Source organism: Salmo salar, chromosome 19 (genome assembly GCF_965601325.2).
Source record: "Salmo salar chromosome 19, fSalSal1, whole genome shotgun sequence".
Classification (NCBI taxonomy): Eukaryota; Metazoa; Chordata; class Actinopteri; order Salmoniformes; family Salmonidae; genus Salmo; species Salmo salar.
In genome coordinates, this window is record NC_138309.1 from 15,408,032 (window position 1) to 15,426,365 (window position 18,334).

An 18,334-nucleotide genomic window follows, 5' to 3' on the forward strand; every position below is an offset into this window, starting at 1 on the left:
TAATTTCAATTTCTCAAACAATCAACTATTATACACAATTTAAATGATAAACATCTCCTTAATCTAACCACATTGTTCGATTTTCAAAGAGGCTTTACGGCAAAAGCATAAAGTTAGATTATGTTAGGACAGTACATAGCCACAAAAGTACAAACATCCATTTTCAATTCAAGGTCAGGCGTCACCAAAAGCAGAAACCAGCTTGAATTATGCACTAACTTTTGTCAATCTCCATCAGATGACACTCCTAGGACATTATGTTATACAATACATGCATTTTTTGTTCCATCAAGTTCATATTTATATCCAAAAACAGCATTTTACAGTAGCGTGAAATTCAGATTTTTTTCTTCTCTGAAATGCTTCCGGTGAACATAACAAAATTACTATTCGAAAACATTGGTAAATTATAATATTGTCATTCAAAGAATAATATATTATCATCTCGTAATTGCTACCGAATGGCCAGATCTCAAAATAACTTTACTGGGAAATCACATTTTGCAATAAACGGGGTGCTATGCTAAGAACAACAGGCTATGCTATACAGTTAGCATCATCTAAAATCGATAATAACATTGTAAATATCCCCTTACCTTTGATTATCTCCATCAGAAGACTGGCATCCCAGGTCCGGAAGGCATCACAGGTCCGGAACAAATGTGGTTTCTTTTGACAAAGTTCATAATTTATGTCCAAATAACACCAAGTACTTAGCGTTCATTATGCTCCCACAAAACGTGGTGGGGGACTGTAAAATCACGCCGAAAAGCTAAAAAAACCTAGTAAATAATCTATTTATGTTCGTTCAAAAATGTCAAATGTTGTTTAGCATTAATCTTTTGGTCCATTTTTAACGTTAAACATCAGTAATATTTTCACACAACCTATCCTATGTCGAGATAAACAATGAAGACAAAACTCATGTTTCTCAGATTTATGCGCAGGCGCAAAAAAATGAAGTGATGACATGTCAACTTCCTTGGATTCTAATTTGCTCTCTGTTTATCATAGACGCTTCAAACAACTTTATAAAGATCGTTGACATCTAGTGGAAGCCGTAGGTGTTGTGAAATGAATCCTTTCTCACTATGGTATCTATAAAACAATGACACTAAATAGTACAGTCACAAAATTCACATTTTTTAAAATCTATTTTTCACAGGTTTTTGCCTGCAATATGAGTTTTGTTATACTTACAGACACCATTCAAACTGTTTTAGAAAATTCAGAGTGTTTTCTATCCGAATGTGTTAATAATATGCATATCCTAGCTTCTGAGTTGGTGTAGGAGGCAGTTAAAAATGGGCACATATTTTTTTCAAAATGTCTCAATACTGCCCCCGAGCCCCAACAGGATAACAGACTGACCCTAGCCCCCCGACACATAAACTACTGCAGCATAAATACTGGAGGCTGAGACAGGAGGGGTCAGGAGACACTGTGGCCCCAACCGACGATACCCCCGGACAGGGCCAAACAGGAAGGATATAACCCCACCCACTTTGCCAAAGCACAGCCCCCACACCACTAGAGGGATATCTTCAACCACCAACTTACCATCCTGAGACAAGGCAGAGTATAGCCCACAAAGATCTCCGCCACGGCACAACCCAAGGGGGGCGCCAACCCAGACAGGAAGACCACGTCAGTGACTCAACCCACTCAAGTGACGCACCCGTCCTAGGGACGGCATGGAAGAACACCAATAAGCCAGTGACTCAGCCCCTGTAATAGGGTTAGAGGCAGAGAATCCCAGTGGAGAGAGGGGAACCGGCCAGGCAGAGACAGCAAGGGCGGTTCGTTGCTCCAGAGCCTTTCCGTTCACCTTCACACTCCTGGGCCAGACTACACTCAATCATAGGACCCACTGAAGAGATGAGTCTTCAGTAAAGACTTAAAGGTTGAGACCGAGTCTGCATCTCTCACATTGGTAGGCAGACCATTCCATAAAAATGGAGCTCTATAGGAGAAAGCCCTGCCTCCAGCTATTTGCTTAGAAATTCTAGGGACAATTAGGAGGCCTGCGTCTTGTGACCGTAGCGTACATGTAGGTATGTACGGCAGGACCAAATCGGAAAGATAGGTAGGAGTAAGCCCATGTAATGCTTTGTAGGTTAGCAGTAAAACCTTGAAATCAGCCCTTGCCTTAACAGAAAGCCAGTGTAGGGAGGCTAGCACTGGAGTAATATGATCAAATGTTTTGGTTCTAGTCAGGATTCTAGCAGCCGTATTTAGCACTAACTAAAAGTAGAGCATTGCAGTAGTCCAACAAAAGCATGGATTAATTTTTCTGCTTCATTTGTGGACAGAAAGTTTCTGATTTTTGCAATGTTACATAGATGGAAAAAAGCTGCCCTTGAAACAGTCGTGATATGTTCTTCAAAAGAGAGATCAGGGTCCAGAGTAACGCCGAGGTTCTTCACAGTTTTATTTGATACGACTGTATAACCATCAAGATTAATTGTCAGATTTAACAGAAGATCTCATTGTTTCTTGGGACCTAGAACAAGCATCTCTGTTTTGTCCGAGTTTAAAAGTAGAAAGTTTGCAGCCATCCACTTCCTTATGTCTGAAACACAGGCTTCTAGCGAGGGCAATTTTGGGGCTTCACCATGTTTCATTTAAATGTACAGCTGTTTAATTTACCACAGGTGGACTCCAATCAATTTGTAGATACATCTCAAAGATGATCAATGGAAACAGGATGCACCTGAGCTGAATTTCAAGTCTTATACCAATGTGTAAATAAGGCCTTTCTGTTTTTTATATATATATAAATTAGCAACAAATTCTAAAAACCTGTTTTTGTCATTATGAGGTATTGTATTATGAGGTATTATGAGGTATTGTGTGTAGATTGCTGAGATTTTGTATTTCTTTAATCCATTTTAGAATAAGGCTGTAACATAACAAATTGAGGAAAAAGTCAAGGGGTCTGAATACTTTCCGAAAGCACTGTATTTACAAAAGTATCTTCAATTTAGTGGATTCGGCTATTTCAGCCACACCCGTTGCTGACAGGTGTATAAAACCGAGCACAGAGCCATGCAATCTCCATAGACAAAAACATTGGCAGTAGAATGGTCTTACTGAAGAGCTCAGTGACTTTCAACGTGGCACCGTCATAGGATGCCACCTTTCCAACAAGTCAGTTCGTCAGATTTCTGCCCTGCTAGAGCTGCCCCGGTCAACTGTAAGTGCTATTATTGTGAAGTGGTAACTTATAGAAACAACAACAGTTTAGCCCCGAAGTGGTAGGCAACACAAGCTCACAGAACGGGACAACCGAGTGCTGAAGCTCGTAGCTCGTAGAAATCATCTGTCCTCAGTTGCAACACTCACTACCGAGTTCCAAACTACTTATGGAAGCAACATTAGCACAAGAACTGTTCGTCGGGAGCGTCATGAAATGAGTTTCCATGGCCAAGCAGCCGCACACAAGTCTAAGATCACCATGCACAATGCCAAGCATTGGCTGGAATGGTGTAAAGCTCACCCCCCATTGGACTCCGGAGCAGTGGAAACGCGTCTTTGGAGTGATGAATCACGCTTCACCATCTGACAGTCCGACGGACGAATCTGGGTTTGGCGGATGCCAGGAGAACGCTAACTGCCCGAATGCATAGTGCCAACTGTAAAGTTTGGTGGAGGATGAGTAATGGTCTCGGGCTGTATTTCATGGTTCAGGCTAGGCCTCTTCTTTTTAATTCATTTAAAAGACAAAATACACATTTTTCTCCCCAATTTCGTGATATCCAATTGGTAGTTACAGTCTTGTTCCATCGCTGCAACTCCCGTACGGATTCGGGAGAGGCGAAGGTCGAGAGCTGTGCGTCCTCCGAAACATAACCCGCCAAGCCGCACGGCTTCTTGACACAATGCTCGCTTAACCCGGAAGCCAGCGACACCAATGTGTCAGAGGAAACACCGTACACCTGGCGACCATGTCAGCGTGCATTGGGACAAGGACAACAGGAGTCGCTAGAGCGCGATGGGACAAGGACAACCCGGCCGGCCAAAACCTCCCCTAACTCGGACGATGCTGAGCCAATTGTGCGCCGCCTCATGGGTCTCCCGGTCGCGGCCGGCTGCCTGGGATCGAACCAGCAGTGAAGGGAATTCTTAACGCTACAGCATACAATGACATTCTATATGATTCTGTGGTTCCAACTTTGTGGTACTGTAACAGTTTGGGGAAGGCCCTTTCCTGTTTCAGCATAGCAATGCCCGTGTGCACAAAGCGAGGTCCATATATAAATGGTTTGTCGAGATCAGTGTGGAATATCTTGACTGGCCTGCACAGAGCCCCGACCTCAAACCCCTCGGACTGAGATTTGTGACGAGCAGGTGTCCACATACATTTGTAATGTATTGTATCTGGCATCAGTGGAATTCTACTGACTTTAGTTGTCTGATGAGACATTACTTTCACAGAGATCTCCTAGCAACGCTCGGTACTGTAGCAAGTAGATCTTGGGTTTCCAGTCCTCTGTCAGACTCTCTCTCAGGTGAATACACTGTGGCTGACTGTTCTCACAGGTACGTAGACTGTGGCTGCTACTGTCAGCCAGCTTTTGACTGCCAGCCACCCCAGAGTAGTCTCTGTAGCTAGCAATCTCTTCAAGACTTATCCTGACTCAGTCAATGTGTTTTTGTCACTGGCTATGGAGTTATCGCTATCTAAAGGTCCCCAGGTGAACTGACAGTTTGAAACTACAGTTTGGGGTCCTCTTTTTTTGTTCTGTGGTTTAAGTGGGTGTTATGAGTGAGTGGGTCTTGCAGTGTTTTGTGTTTTCAAGCAGGCTGCTCATGCAGAAACGCGTTGATTAGTTCACACTCGACTTCCTGGGAGTCCTGGAGGCATGTTGCTGTGTTTGAAAAATGACAAGAAGACTAAACTGTTCTGAAGTGTGAACTATTCTCTCTTCCTCTTTAAAATGTCCCCTCACAATGGTGTTGACTAAGGTGCTTTTCTAAGCATCTTCTCAGACTGACTGTAAGGTGTCCACCCACTCTGCCCAGAGTAGGTGAAAAAGCACTTTGGTGATGACATTTCACTTCCTTATGTTATATATTTTTTTTACCAAGATATAAAATGATTGTTCATGTTCTGAATCGTTCAGTGGGGTCTTTCTTTAACACATCATTAACAAATTAACATTATATCCAAAAAGTCCGATTTCTTAACCAAATACATCCAAAAATAAGCACCGAGCTATGTTGACAGAGCGGGGCAGCTTTCTCACCAAAACTTTTGAGGTTTTTACATTTTGTGGTTGTCGTCTTCCAAGTTGTGGGTCGCAAATAGCAAAATCAGTATGACACAAGCTGAATTAAATGTAAAAGGCTTTGAAAATAAAAAATCTTGTGGTATGCTCAGTGCTCCCTTGACATTTCACAGAGATACGCTTGTTTTTGTGAGAAGTCTTTTAAAAAGAACAGGAACTTCCCATTATTATGAATAGCATATTCTAAAATATGAAAATACTACATGTCATGTCTCAAAATCAATATCTATCTTACCTCCATATTGTTTTATGTCCTCCGGATTTGAGAAGAAAGATGACAAGTTCAATGGTAAGCCTGTCAGGTAACCTTAATTATTTTCCAGATTTTTTTACCACTTTTTTTTTCTCTGGCATCCATTGATTTAGTCACCCTAATTTTGACCATCCTACAATGGTAAAAACTCCAATAAGTTCGGAACGGATTATGATAAAGACATGAGGTTTGGACCATTGGTTTTATTAGAGGATTATCTACACAATTAACATTATTTTATTATTTTAGCCATTGGTTAAAAATATGCGTGTTTGACTGTGACTGCACGTCAGAGCACATACTTAACTACTGTACCCCTCACCCTTTTCTGAAAGGTAAAGATTACTCAATTTCTCCTGTTCATGTTTACTACTGGTCTGGTGCTTTCGGACATGTACATACAGTACCAAATACAATTCCAGTCCATTAGTAGCACTGTTCAAATCAGTTACATTTAGTGAGATGTACTAGCTGATAATAAATACTGATTGGGATTAATAAAAAATAAACATCACGGCACTGAGACATATGGGAGTGTACAGTATGTTTAATGTTCAGAATGCTAACACTGTCAATCCGTCTACATTCCATCTGCAATCCATTCAGATGCCGTTCCCAAACATCAGCTAACGCTGTGAAATATGTGTATGTATAGGTATAGTCCTAGCCTAGCGTACCACACTAACAACATGTGAAATGATAGAACAGTTCAATACCTCATCAAACAACAATTAACCTGTCTTCTGTAAGTACGATAATGCTCCAACATTCTATTAGTTCAGATGGCCTAGCCGTTTTCACAATCTCAAACGGGAGCGCTGTGTATTGGTTTATTATAGAACACATGTATCATTAGAAAGGAAGTACCTGCAGGTAGGGGTCCTGCAGGGTCCTGTGGTTCGGCCAGTTGTCATAGCTCAGTGTTCTCTCTCTCTCTCTCTCTCTCTCTCTCTCTCTCTCTCTCTCTCTCTCTCACACTCTCTCACGCACACACACACACACGCGCGGACGCACACGCACGCACAGACACACACACGCGCGCGCGGATGCGCACACACACACACACACACACACACACACTCTCAACCTGTCAGATGGGCAGAGTGTGCTGCCATGGTGATAGCTGCATGATACCTGGCCCCTCATTCACGTCACAGTGTGACAGCAGACCCTACGCCAAAGGCTTAGTTAGACCATACTCCAGTACCCACAACACCCTGGGGTTTAGCCCTTACTTCTCACAACACCCTGCCTGTGCCAGGCCAGGACAGGGTGTGGATCACTGCTGACATCAAACATACAGCCCCACTGAGATATAAACTCCTCATGCATTCACACTGACAAACAGAAGATGGGTTATTATAGACTAGTAATGACTGTATCATAGCTGTGGGAGAGGATGTGCCATTGGGATTCATGCTTTATTAAAGTTGTCATGGCGTGGGTAGTCTCTTGTGGTAGCTGGCTGGCCCACAATATTTGGTTCTGAGTTCTGAGATTATGGATCAGGTAACAGAGAAAGATTCTGATTGATTGACAGGTGTGGTGATGTGTGTGTGTGTGTGTGTGTGTGTTTATTGTTTCAGCTCCTCTGAACAGAGCAGAGGGTATTGGATTGTGTTTGAAGGTCAGTGTGGAGGGGTTTATTATTCAGACACAGACGACAGCCAGGTGTCCTGTGGTCCTGTTTGTCAAAGTTCCAGACACAAGGGAGAGACTTACAGTCCACCTAGGGGGCTGAAGTTATTCATGTTCTATATTGGAAGTAGGGTTGGGCGTCATACCGTTTCTGTACCATATCAGGGTATATGGTAGTACCGAATGTGCACACAGGGAGCACTAGGAATGTCTCTGCTGTAACGAGAAGGTTGATCTTGACATCTACCCACTTAGCTAGCAAGTTAGCAAACCAAATGCATAGCTGGAGCTCAGAGCTGGATATCATTTATTTGACACATCTTAGATTTCTTATAGTTATACTTAACTTATAGTTATAAGCAGTGGTGTAGTGCTCACCTCCTCAGCCTACGCGAGGGCTAATTATTATTATTATATATTTTTGTACGGTATTGAAAATCATACCGTTGGTATTTCGAAATACCCCGGTAAACGGTATGTCGCTCCAACCCTAGTTGGAAGGTATTGTGATATTGGTCAGTCAGGTGTTTGTGGGTTATAAAATCATGATTACCACAGCTGGTTAGTGCTGAGAGTTGTACATTGGAATGGTAGGCCATAGCACTCCATACTGCAGGGAAGGTGTGCCTTGGCCTTTCCCTAACCTTTCGTCTGGGGCTATGCCAAAGACAGAGAGCTTTACTTTATCCTGAAAACAGAGCGCTGAGAGGAAAGGCAGTCATTTGAAACAGAGGTAGACAGAGTTCATGGGAAAGGTGATCTCTTAATCCTACTGTGTGTGTGTGTGTGTGTGTGTGTGTGTGTGTGTGTGTGTGTGTGTGTGTGTGTGTGTGTGTGTGTGTGTGTGTGTGTGTGTGTGTGTGTGTGTGTGTGTGTGTGTGTGTGTGTGTGTGTGTGCTGTAAGTGTATGTGTCCACAGTGATGACCGTGTCTCTGTCCACAGATAATGATCGGAGAGGGGATCCTGTTCTGCTGTCTGTCCAGAAAAAGGAAGGGTGTCGGGGCAGAGGCAGACATCAATGCAGCAGGCTGTAGCTTTAACTCCTTCATCCGCAGAGCTGTCAGATTTATTGGTAAGTTTAATTTGGTTTACTTGATGAGACTGTCTAAGGCCCTTAAGTATGTATTTTTATGAATAATGAAAAAATGACATGACAAGGCCCAAGTATAAAAATAAATCTATGCTAACTGGGTGTGTGTGCATGTGTGTGTACATGTGTATGTGTGTGCATGTGTCGTGCGTGCATGTGTGTGTCTCTGCCAACCAGGGGTCCATGTGTTTGGCCTGTGTGCCACAGCTCTCATCACGGACATCCTCCAGCTAGCGACGGGCTACCATGCGCCTTACTTTTTGACTGTGTGTAAACCCAACTACACCACGCTCAATACAACCTGCGACGAGAACACCTACATCCTGCAGGATATCTGCTCCGGGTCCGAAACCGCAGCCATCAACCAGGGCAGGTTTGTCACATTCACCTTTCACCTTTGACCTCTAAAGAGCTCTCAATGTGTTTCTGCTCCACCAACCTGATGCTAAGGGGTCAGGATTATGGCAAGGGTTAGGGTTGATCCAGGATGAGGACATGAGCTAGGGTTACGGTTAAGGATAGAGTTGTGGTTGAGGCTAGGTTTAGCGTTGAACCGGGAGGTGGACATGCAGCTTGGGTTAGTGTTGAGGGTTAGGGTTGAGCCGGGGTCTGGACATGAAGTTAGTGTTATGGCTAAGGTTAGTGTTGACCCAGGGTGTGGACATTGTGCTTAGGTTAGAGATAGGGTTGAGGCTAGGGTTAGCTTTGAACCGGGCTATAGACATTAAGCATGAGTGGGTTACTTGGTAGAGTGGCTCACTTGGTAGAGCATGGTGCTTGTAATGCCAGGGTTGTGGGTTTGATTACCATGAGGTACCAGTATGAAAATGTACGTACTAACTACTTTAAGTCGCTCTTGATAAGAGCGTCGACTGAAACATTAGACTTAGTGCTTCATTGTAATCTATGTAAAACAGAGCTAAAGCTCTTTCAGAGGTTTCTGCATTTTTCTGACGATATTATGATCCTAGAGTTAAAGTATTCAAATATCTACACTGTCAATCAAAGCACATTTTGTCTGCAAGTTGTATTGATGTGTGAGTTAATCTAATACCTCCAATTATTCAGTAGCAGCAGACTTGAGTCATTAGCACAGTTCAATGGGTTATTTTTCCGGGGATTACGCGGAGTTTGAGTTGTTCAGTTCTGTTTGGATGTATAAACACAAGGACCCAGACAAGACAAGACAAGCAGCAGTGAAGCTATTTTGGTTTCTAATTATGGTTATCATGGCTGTAGAGTAAAGAGAACCTTTTGATGTTCTCACTAATGAGGTTGGGAAAGGGACTCTTTTGCACATCAGCAAATAGTTTGTGTGGATTCAGGAAAAATAGATGTATGGAGTTTTCATCTGGAGTGAGCGGCTAAGGCAAAGCACATGGTGAGATTTGAATGAAAAGTATTATTAGGATCCCCATTAGCTGACACCGTAATGTCAGCTAATCTTCCTGGGGTCCAACACAGAACTAAAAAGACATTACAAACAATTACAATTTACATTAAGACGTTACAAACTTTTAACAAGTAGGCATTACAGACAATTAAAATACCTGACCGGTAATACATTTAACATTCAGGAGATGCTGTCTGGCATTAGTATCTGTGCAGTCATATGGTTGATCGCATTAGATGTTCTTGTATTGCTTTCTTGAAGGTGGATTTACTTTTTACCTGAGAAATTGGTAAATAATTCCATTCAGTGATGGCTCTGTATATAACTCTTTGTCCTCGGGGGTATCAGATCACCTGAACTTCCTGTCTGGTTTGGTGGTTATGTTTGTTGCTAGTATACACTAGTTGGTCTGAAAAAGACTGTGGTTTGTTGAAAATGTTACATTCCTAATGAAAATCAGAAGACTGTATAGTAATTTGCTTTCAATGGGACGGCATGAGAGATTCTGATACATTCAGTTGACATTCATACAGATAAAACAATGGCAGCCCTGTTTTAGGCAAGTTTGAGCTTTTTTGTTTATTTTTTGCTGCAGATGACCATATGACAGTAATCTAGGTGTGATAGAATCAAAGATTGAATCACCTGATTCAGAGTGCTGGATGTTACATACTCAGAAAATTTTCTTGTTATAGCAATGCTCTTATCTGTTATAATTACAATGTGATCTATATAAATATATATATATATGCCTCTATTTGGTCTAATGTAGCAACATTTGAAATTGTGTTTTTTATATTGGATACAAGTAGAGACTCGGAGCTACAAAATCGTATATCACTGCAGGAACAATAGGAAAGTAATTCTGCTTTGAAAGTTGAAACACTAACCCCGCTTTTGAGAAAATGGCCCTTGAATGTTTTGGTACACCTACTGGAGAGCTCTTCTTTGTCTACACCTATTCAGCATCATTCACACCCTCTTAAGCACCACCCATCTCTTTAAGGATTCACATGTGAGGCCATGTCCTAAACAGAGTGAAAAAGTAGTGGTGTAAACAACCAAAGATTTCAAGACTAAAAGTGGTGAAATTATTAAGAGGATGCTTACCCAGAGACACTTGTCTAAATTGATGGGCCATGTGAAATACATTCTATAACCACCCCCCAGCCACATCTAGCTAAAGTAAGTGGATGTGTCACACGTGTACTAGACATGTACACATGTTCATGAAATACAATAGATGGCCGTAATCACCCTCAGACACACCTGGCTAACTTGTTGGATCATGTAATCATCTGGCGAAGTGGAGTATTTTGTTTAGACATGTAGCTAGCTAGTTTAACAATAAACCATAATCCCAACCCATAGCTACAATACAAACATATTGGCATAGCTAGCAAACATGCATGAAATGCTGGAGTATGAATCTGCAGGTAGCTAAAGCTAACCAACTAGGTTCGGTGTTAGCTAGCTAACAGTAGGCTATAACTAGCAATACAAATGACTTTCTGAGTTGTAAATTATACTACACAGATCATACACATAACGATAGCTAGCGAGCCATCAAGCTAATGCTCGCTAGCTAGCTAACAGTACGCTTTAACTTGATATGAAAATGACTTTGGCAAAATTAGAACGTATAATATCAGAAAATGTAGCTAGACTGTTACCCGTATACATGGATGTATGCTTCATGGCAGCGTGTCTTTTCCATTTGGTTTGTAGTTAGATACAGATTGTTTGGCCGTTGTTGTATCAAGCCACTTCGGTTCACACTGAATGTGTGCAGAAAGTAGTCCATCACAACTTTTTCTCACTGATCTTTGTCAATAGCGTCCGCTAAATTATGGGCAGCAATGTTTTTGAGAGTAGTAGCAACACTTTTGCAGTTCTCCAGGGCTAAAGTTATGTCTTTCAAAAAAGCTGCAGTAGTAAGGATTATCTACACATACTGAGCAGCTCATGTTATAGACAGAAGCGTGCTACATGGCAGACCAATCCGAACACATCTCTCGGCAAGTCCAGCCCATCCATTATCTCAGCCAGGTTCCTGTCTTTTTCTGTGGCTAAACCAACTAGGCTTGTAATGTAAATGTTTTATTTGTATTTACAGATAGAATATAAGTTTGTTATTATGGCACAGAAAAGTTCACATGTTCCATTTCTGCCCCAAAACACATTTAGATTAAAAAAAAATGAAAATAATGTTCAAATGTCTCTCCTGTAAAGTAGTGACATGCGACATACGCCTAACTTCTTGAAAGGGGTCACATATGTTCAGACCAGGATAGAGCTGTGTCCAATGTGATACCAAGTAATTTGGTATTTTTTACTTGTTCTACAGGGAACACATCCATTTACAAGTGTAATTGAAGGTCATGAGGCAAGCATATATATTCGACCAAATACAATGCATTTTATTTAAGAAATGTATTCATGTTAACCCACTCAAACACAGTTCTTAGTTCTTTGCTCAGTACTGTTAGCTCATTATACAGTGTGTTCATGCAGCGCTATACATTATAGAGTCATCAGCATACATAACCACTCTTGCTTTATTCATTACTGAGGGTAAATCAGTCAAGATAGAGTAGAGGAGTGGGCCTAGGCAGGTGTCTTGAGGAACACCACAGTGTAAATCATTACTGTCCAAAAATAAATTAAAGAAAACTTTTTGCTTTCTCCTGGATAGATAGCTCTCCATCCAGAGCGGCAGACGTAAAACCATAACATTTGAGATACTATCATTCAAAAGGGATGTGTTGTGTTCAGTTGTTTCTCGCTACCGTCTCCCCTGAATTGAATTATCGAGGTTTATCTAAAAAGTAATCCCATTCTCCTGAAGAGCTGAAGACAGACAGTGCCATTACCCATGGAAGATTAATATGCGTATCTGTGTCTAATATTGTTGTGCCCCTCATAGTCATTCTAAGACTAATGTATAGCCTTTATGGTCTTATTCATCCTGTGAACAGACAGATGAAACGGACCATTAAATTCAGCCTGCACCATTAAAAGCTCAAAACTGACAGTAGCTCAGGGCATAAACAGTCTCTGTTCCTCTCTATGACATCCTAGCCCACTGTCTAACAGTCTAACTCTAATGAACTATATAAAGACCCCTAGAAGAGATTGGTACAACAGTTCAATGTTTTTCTTCTCTTTAGTATTCATCTGAAGAGCTGAAGATGGCGCCGATAGACATGGCAGCTCTGCTTCTAGCTCCTAAGCAATTTTGCAGTATTTTTTTTAATGTTTGTGTTATTTCTTATATTATTAGCCTAGAACGTTTTACGTGTTATTACATACAGCCGGAAATAACTTTTGGATATCAAAGCAGCGGTAGCTCCGACCAGAAATAAGACTTTCCTGAATTGGATCCTTGAACTTATCAAATACAAACAGTGCAGTTATGCCCTCCGTAAGGCAATCAAACAGGCAAAACATCAGTACAGAGACAAAGTGGAGTCGCAACTCAACGGCTCAGACACAAGACGTATGTGGCAGGGACTCCAAACAATCCCAAATTACAAAGGGGAAAACAGCCACTTCGTAGACACCGACGTCTTGTTCCCGAACAAGCAAAACACCTTCACCCATTTTGAGGATAACACAGTGCCAACAACGCAGGCTCCCGAGGACTGTGGGCTTTCATTCTCTATGGCCAATGTGAGTAAGAAATTTAATTAATTGTGTTAACCCTCGAAAGCCTGCTGGCCCAGATGGCATCCCTAGCCGCTTCCTCACAGCATGTGCAGACCAGCTGTTTACAGACATATTCAATCTCTCCCTATTCCAGTCTGCTGTCCCCACTTGCTTCAAGATGTCCATCATTGATGCTGTACCCAAGAAAGTAAAGGCAACTGAACTAAATGACTATCGCTCCGTAGTACTCACTTCTGTCATCATGAAGTGCTTTGAGAGGCTAGTTAAAGATCATATCACCTCCACCTTACCTGACACCCTCGACCCACTTCAATTTGCATAGTGCCCCAATAGATCCACAGGCGATGCAATCTCCATCGCGCTGCACACTGCCCAATCCCATCTGGACAAGAGGAATAGCTATGTAAGAATGCTGTTTATTGACTACACGTCCTCCTTCAACAGCATAGTACCCTCCAAGCTCATCAATAAACTCGGGGCCCTGGGTCTGAAACCCTCCCTGCGCAACTGGTTCCTGGACATCCTGACGGGCCGCACCTCATGTCGTGAATGTAGGAAACAACACAAGGGTGCCTTCTCAGCCCCCTCCTGTAGTCTCTGTTCGCCTATGATTCTGTGGCCACGCAGACCTCCAACTCAATCATCAAGTTTGCAGACGACACAACAGTAGTTGGCCTGATTACCAACAATGATGGGACAGCCTACAAAGAGGAGGTTAGGGCCCCAAAAATAACCTCTCCCTCAACATCAACAAAATTAAGGAACTTATCATGGACTTCAGGAGACAGCAAAGGGAGCACGCCCCCATCGATGGGGCCTCAGTGGAGAAGGTAAAAAGCTTAAAGTTCCTCGGCGAAAGCATCACTGACAATTTGAAATGATCCACCAACACAGACAGGGTGGTGAAGAAGGTGCAAAAGCTGAAGCTGAAGAAATTTGGCTCGGCCTGTAAAACCCTCACAAACTTATACAGATGCACAATTGAGAGCATCCTATCGGGCTGTATCACCGCCTGGTACCGCAACTGCACTGCCTGCAACCGCAGGGCTTTCTAGATGGTGGTGCGGTCTGCCCAATGCATCACCGGGGGCACACTGCCTGCCCTCCAGGACATCTACAGCACCCGGTGTCACAGGAAGGCCAAGAAGATCATCAAGGACCTCAGCTACCCGAGCCACAGCCTGTTCACCCCGCTATCATTCAGAAGATGAGGTCAGTACAGGTGCATCAAAGCTGGGACCAAGAGACTGAAAAACAGCTTCTATCTCAAGCCCATCAGACTGTTAAATAGCCATCATTAACCGGCCTCCACCCACTACCCTGCCCTGAACTTAGTCACTGTCAATAGCTGGCTACCACCCGATCACTCAAACCTGCACCTTAAAGGATGCTACCCTATGTACATAGACATATACCATATATACTGTATTCTAGTTAATGCCATCCTATTCAGCTATTGCTGTACATATACTATTCTATCCTAAGTATTCTACAGATCAGTGGAGGTTGCTGATGGGAGGAAGGCTCATAATAATGTCTGGAACGGAGTAAATGGAATGGCACCCCGAGCCCGTCTTCCCAATTAAGGTGGCACCAACCTCCTGTGCTACAGATATACTAAATATTCTATCCACATACTGTCCATAATGTCTATACATCCCATCACACACACACACACACACACACACACACACACACACACACACACACACACACATATATATATATATATATATATATATATATATATATATACTGTATATATGTATATATATTCTCCGGACTCCTAATATTTATGTATTTTTTAATTCAATTATTTCTCATTTAGATTTGTCTGTATTGTTGTGAATTGTTAGATATTACTGCACTGTTGGAGCTAGGAATACAAGCATTTCGCTACACCCGCAATAACATCTGCTAAATATGTGTAGGCGACCAATACAATTTGATTTGATTTGATACCCCTTGAGTTATTCCACATTTTGTTCTGTTACAGCCTGAATTAAAAATGGATTAAACATATTTTTTTTCTCACCCATCTACACACAATACCTCATAATGACAAACTGAAAACATGTTTAGATTTTTTTTTGAAAATGTATTTAATATGAAAAATAGAAATATCTAATTTACATAAGTATCCACACCCTTGAGTCAATACTTTGTAGCACTTTTGGCAATGATTACAGCTGTGTCTTTCTGGGTAAGTCTTTAGGAGCTCCGTCAAATGTTCAGGTCTTGCCATAGATTTTCAAGTAGATTTAAGTCAAAACTGTAACTCGGCCACTCAGGAACATTCACTGTCTTCTTGGTAAGCAACTCCAGTGTAGATTTGGCCTTGTGTTTTAGGTTATTGTCCTGCTGAAATGTGAATGCATGTTTTGAAATATTTGAATTCTTTACAGGCTTCCTTATTTTTACTCTCTCAATTAGGCTAGTATTGTTGAGTATCTACAATGTTGTTGATCCATCCTCAGTTTTCTCCTATCACAGCCTTAAACTCTGTAACTGTTTTAAAGTAACCATTGGCCTCATGATGAAATCACTGAGCGGTTGCCTTCCTCTCTGGCAACTGAGTTAGGAAGGATGCCTGTATCTTTGCAGTGAGTGGATGTATTCATTCACCATTCAAAGTGTAATTAATAACTTCACCATGCTCACAGGGATATTCAATGTCTGCTTTTTATTTTTACCCATCTACCAATAGTTGCCCTTCTTTGCGAGGCATTGGAAAATCTCCCTGGTCTTTGTGGTTGAATCTGTGTTTGAAGTTCACTGCTCGACTGAGGGATCTTACAGAGGTCCCTGTGTGGTGGTACCGAGATGAGGTAGTCATTCAAAAATCATGTTAAACACTATTATTGCACACAGAGTGAGTCCATGCAACTTATTATGTGACTTGTTATGCAAATTTTTACTCCTGACCTTATTTAGGCTTGCCATAACAAAAGGGTTGAATACTTATTGACTCAAGACATCTCATATTTTGATTTGTAATTCATTTGTAAAAATGTCTTAAATCATAATTCCACTTTGACATGATGGGGTATTGTGTGTAGGCCAGTGACAATGAATCTCAGTTTAATACATTTTCAATTTAGTCTGTAACACAACAAAATGTGGAAAAAGTCAAGGGGTGTGAATACTTTCTGAAGGCACTGTATACAATGGATTAACCAGTGCTTTTCAATGAGTTACCCCAGTCAAAAAGTGGGTTTTTATGTTGAAAGAAGCTCATGTGCACATATGAAAGTATATGTTTTATAGTTACAGTGAGGGAAAAAAGTATTTGATCCCCTGCTGATTTTGTACGTTTGCCCAGTGACAAAGAAATGATCAGTCTATAATTTTAATTGTAGGTTTATTTGAACAGTGAGAGACAGAATAACAACCGAAAAATCCAGAAAAACGCATGTCAAAAATGTTATAAATTGATTGGCATTTTAATGAGGGAAATAAGTATTTGACCCCCTCTCAATCAGAAAGATTTCTGGCTCCCAGGTGTCTTTTATACAGGTAACGAGCTGAGATTAGGAGCACACTCTTAAAGGGAGTGCTCCTAATCTCAGTTTGTTACCTGTATAAAAGACACCTGTCCACAGAAGCAATCAATCAATCAGATTCCAAACTCTCCACCATGGCCAAGACCAAAGAGCTCTCCAAGGATGTCAGGGACAAGATTGTAGACCTACACAAGGCTGGAATGGGCTACAAAACCATCGCCAAGCAGCTTGGTGAGAAGGTGACAACAGTTGGTGCGATTATTTGCAAATGGAAGAAACACAAAAGTACTGTCAATCTCCCTCGGCCTGGGGCTCCATGCAAGATCTCACCTCGTGGAGTTGCAATGATCATGAGAATGGTGAGGAATCAGCCCAGAACTACATGGGAGGATCTTCTCAATGATCTCAAGGCAGCTGGGACCATAGTCACCAATAAAACAATTGGTAACACACTACGCCGTGAAGGACTGAAATCCTGCAGCGCCCGCAAGGTCCCCCTGCTCAAGAAAGCACATATACATGCCCGTCTGAAGTTTGCCAATGAACATCTGAATGATTCAGAGGACAACTGGGTGAAAGTGTTGTGGTCAGATGAGACCAAAATGGAGCTCTTTGGCATCAACTCAACTCGCTGTGTTTGGAGGAGGAGGAATGCTGCCTATGACCCCAAGAACACCATCCCCACCGTCAAACATGGAGGTGGAAACATTATGCTTTGGGGGTGTTTTTCTGCTAAGGGGACAGGACAACTTCATCGCATCAAAGGGACAATGGACGGGGCCATGTACCGTCAAATCTTGGGTGAGAACCTCCTTCCCTCAGCCAGGGCATTGAAAATGGGTCGTGGATGGGTATTCCAGCATGACAATGACCCAAAACACACGGCCAAGGCAACAAAGGAATGGCTCAAGAAGAAGAACATTAAGGTCCTGGAGTGGCCTAGCCAGTCTCCAGACCTTAATCCCATAGAAAATCTGTGGAGGGAGCTGAAGGTTCCAGTTGCCAAACATCAGCCTCGAAACCTTAATGACTTGGAGAAGATCTGCAAAGAGGAGTGGGACAAAATCCCTCCTGAGATGTGTGCAAACCTGGTGGCCAACTACAAGAAACGTCTGACCTCTGCGATTGCCAACAAGGGTTTTGCCACCAAGTACTAAGTCATGTTTTGCAGAGGGGTCAAATACTTATTTCCCTCATTAAAATGCAAATCAATTTATAACATTTTTGACATGCATTTTTCTGGATTTTTCTGTTGTTTTTCTGTCTTGCACTGTTCAAATAACCCTACCATTAAAATTATAGATTGATCATTTCTTTGTCAGTGGGCAAACGTACAAAATCAGCAAGGGATCAAATACTTTTTTCCCTCACTGTATGTTACTGGATTGTGTTTTCCAAATGGTTAACGGATTGTGCAAGGCTGTCATCAGTGCAAACTTATTTGGTTATTACATGATTCCATATGTTTTATTTCATAGTTTTGATGTCTTCTCTAT

The 18,334-nt window shown here is 41.9% G+C and overlaps 1 protein-coding gene across 1 annotated transcript in view; it reads left to right on the plus strand.

The window, feature by feature from the left end:
- Window positions 1-18,334, plus strand: part of plppr4b (phospholipid phosphatase related 4b) — a 42,605-nt gene that overhangs the window by 12,879 nt on the left and 11,392 nt on the right. Inside the window, exons 3-4 of the mRNA XM_014157389.3 lie at window positions 8,126-8,255; window positions 8,451-8,646. Coding sequence (XP_014012864.1) covers window positions 8,126-8,255; window positions 8,451-8,646 — 326 coding nt within the window. The remainder of the gene's footprint in view (window positions 1-8,125; window positions 8,256-8,450; window positions 8,647-18,334) is intronic.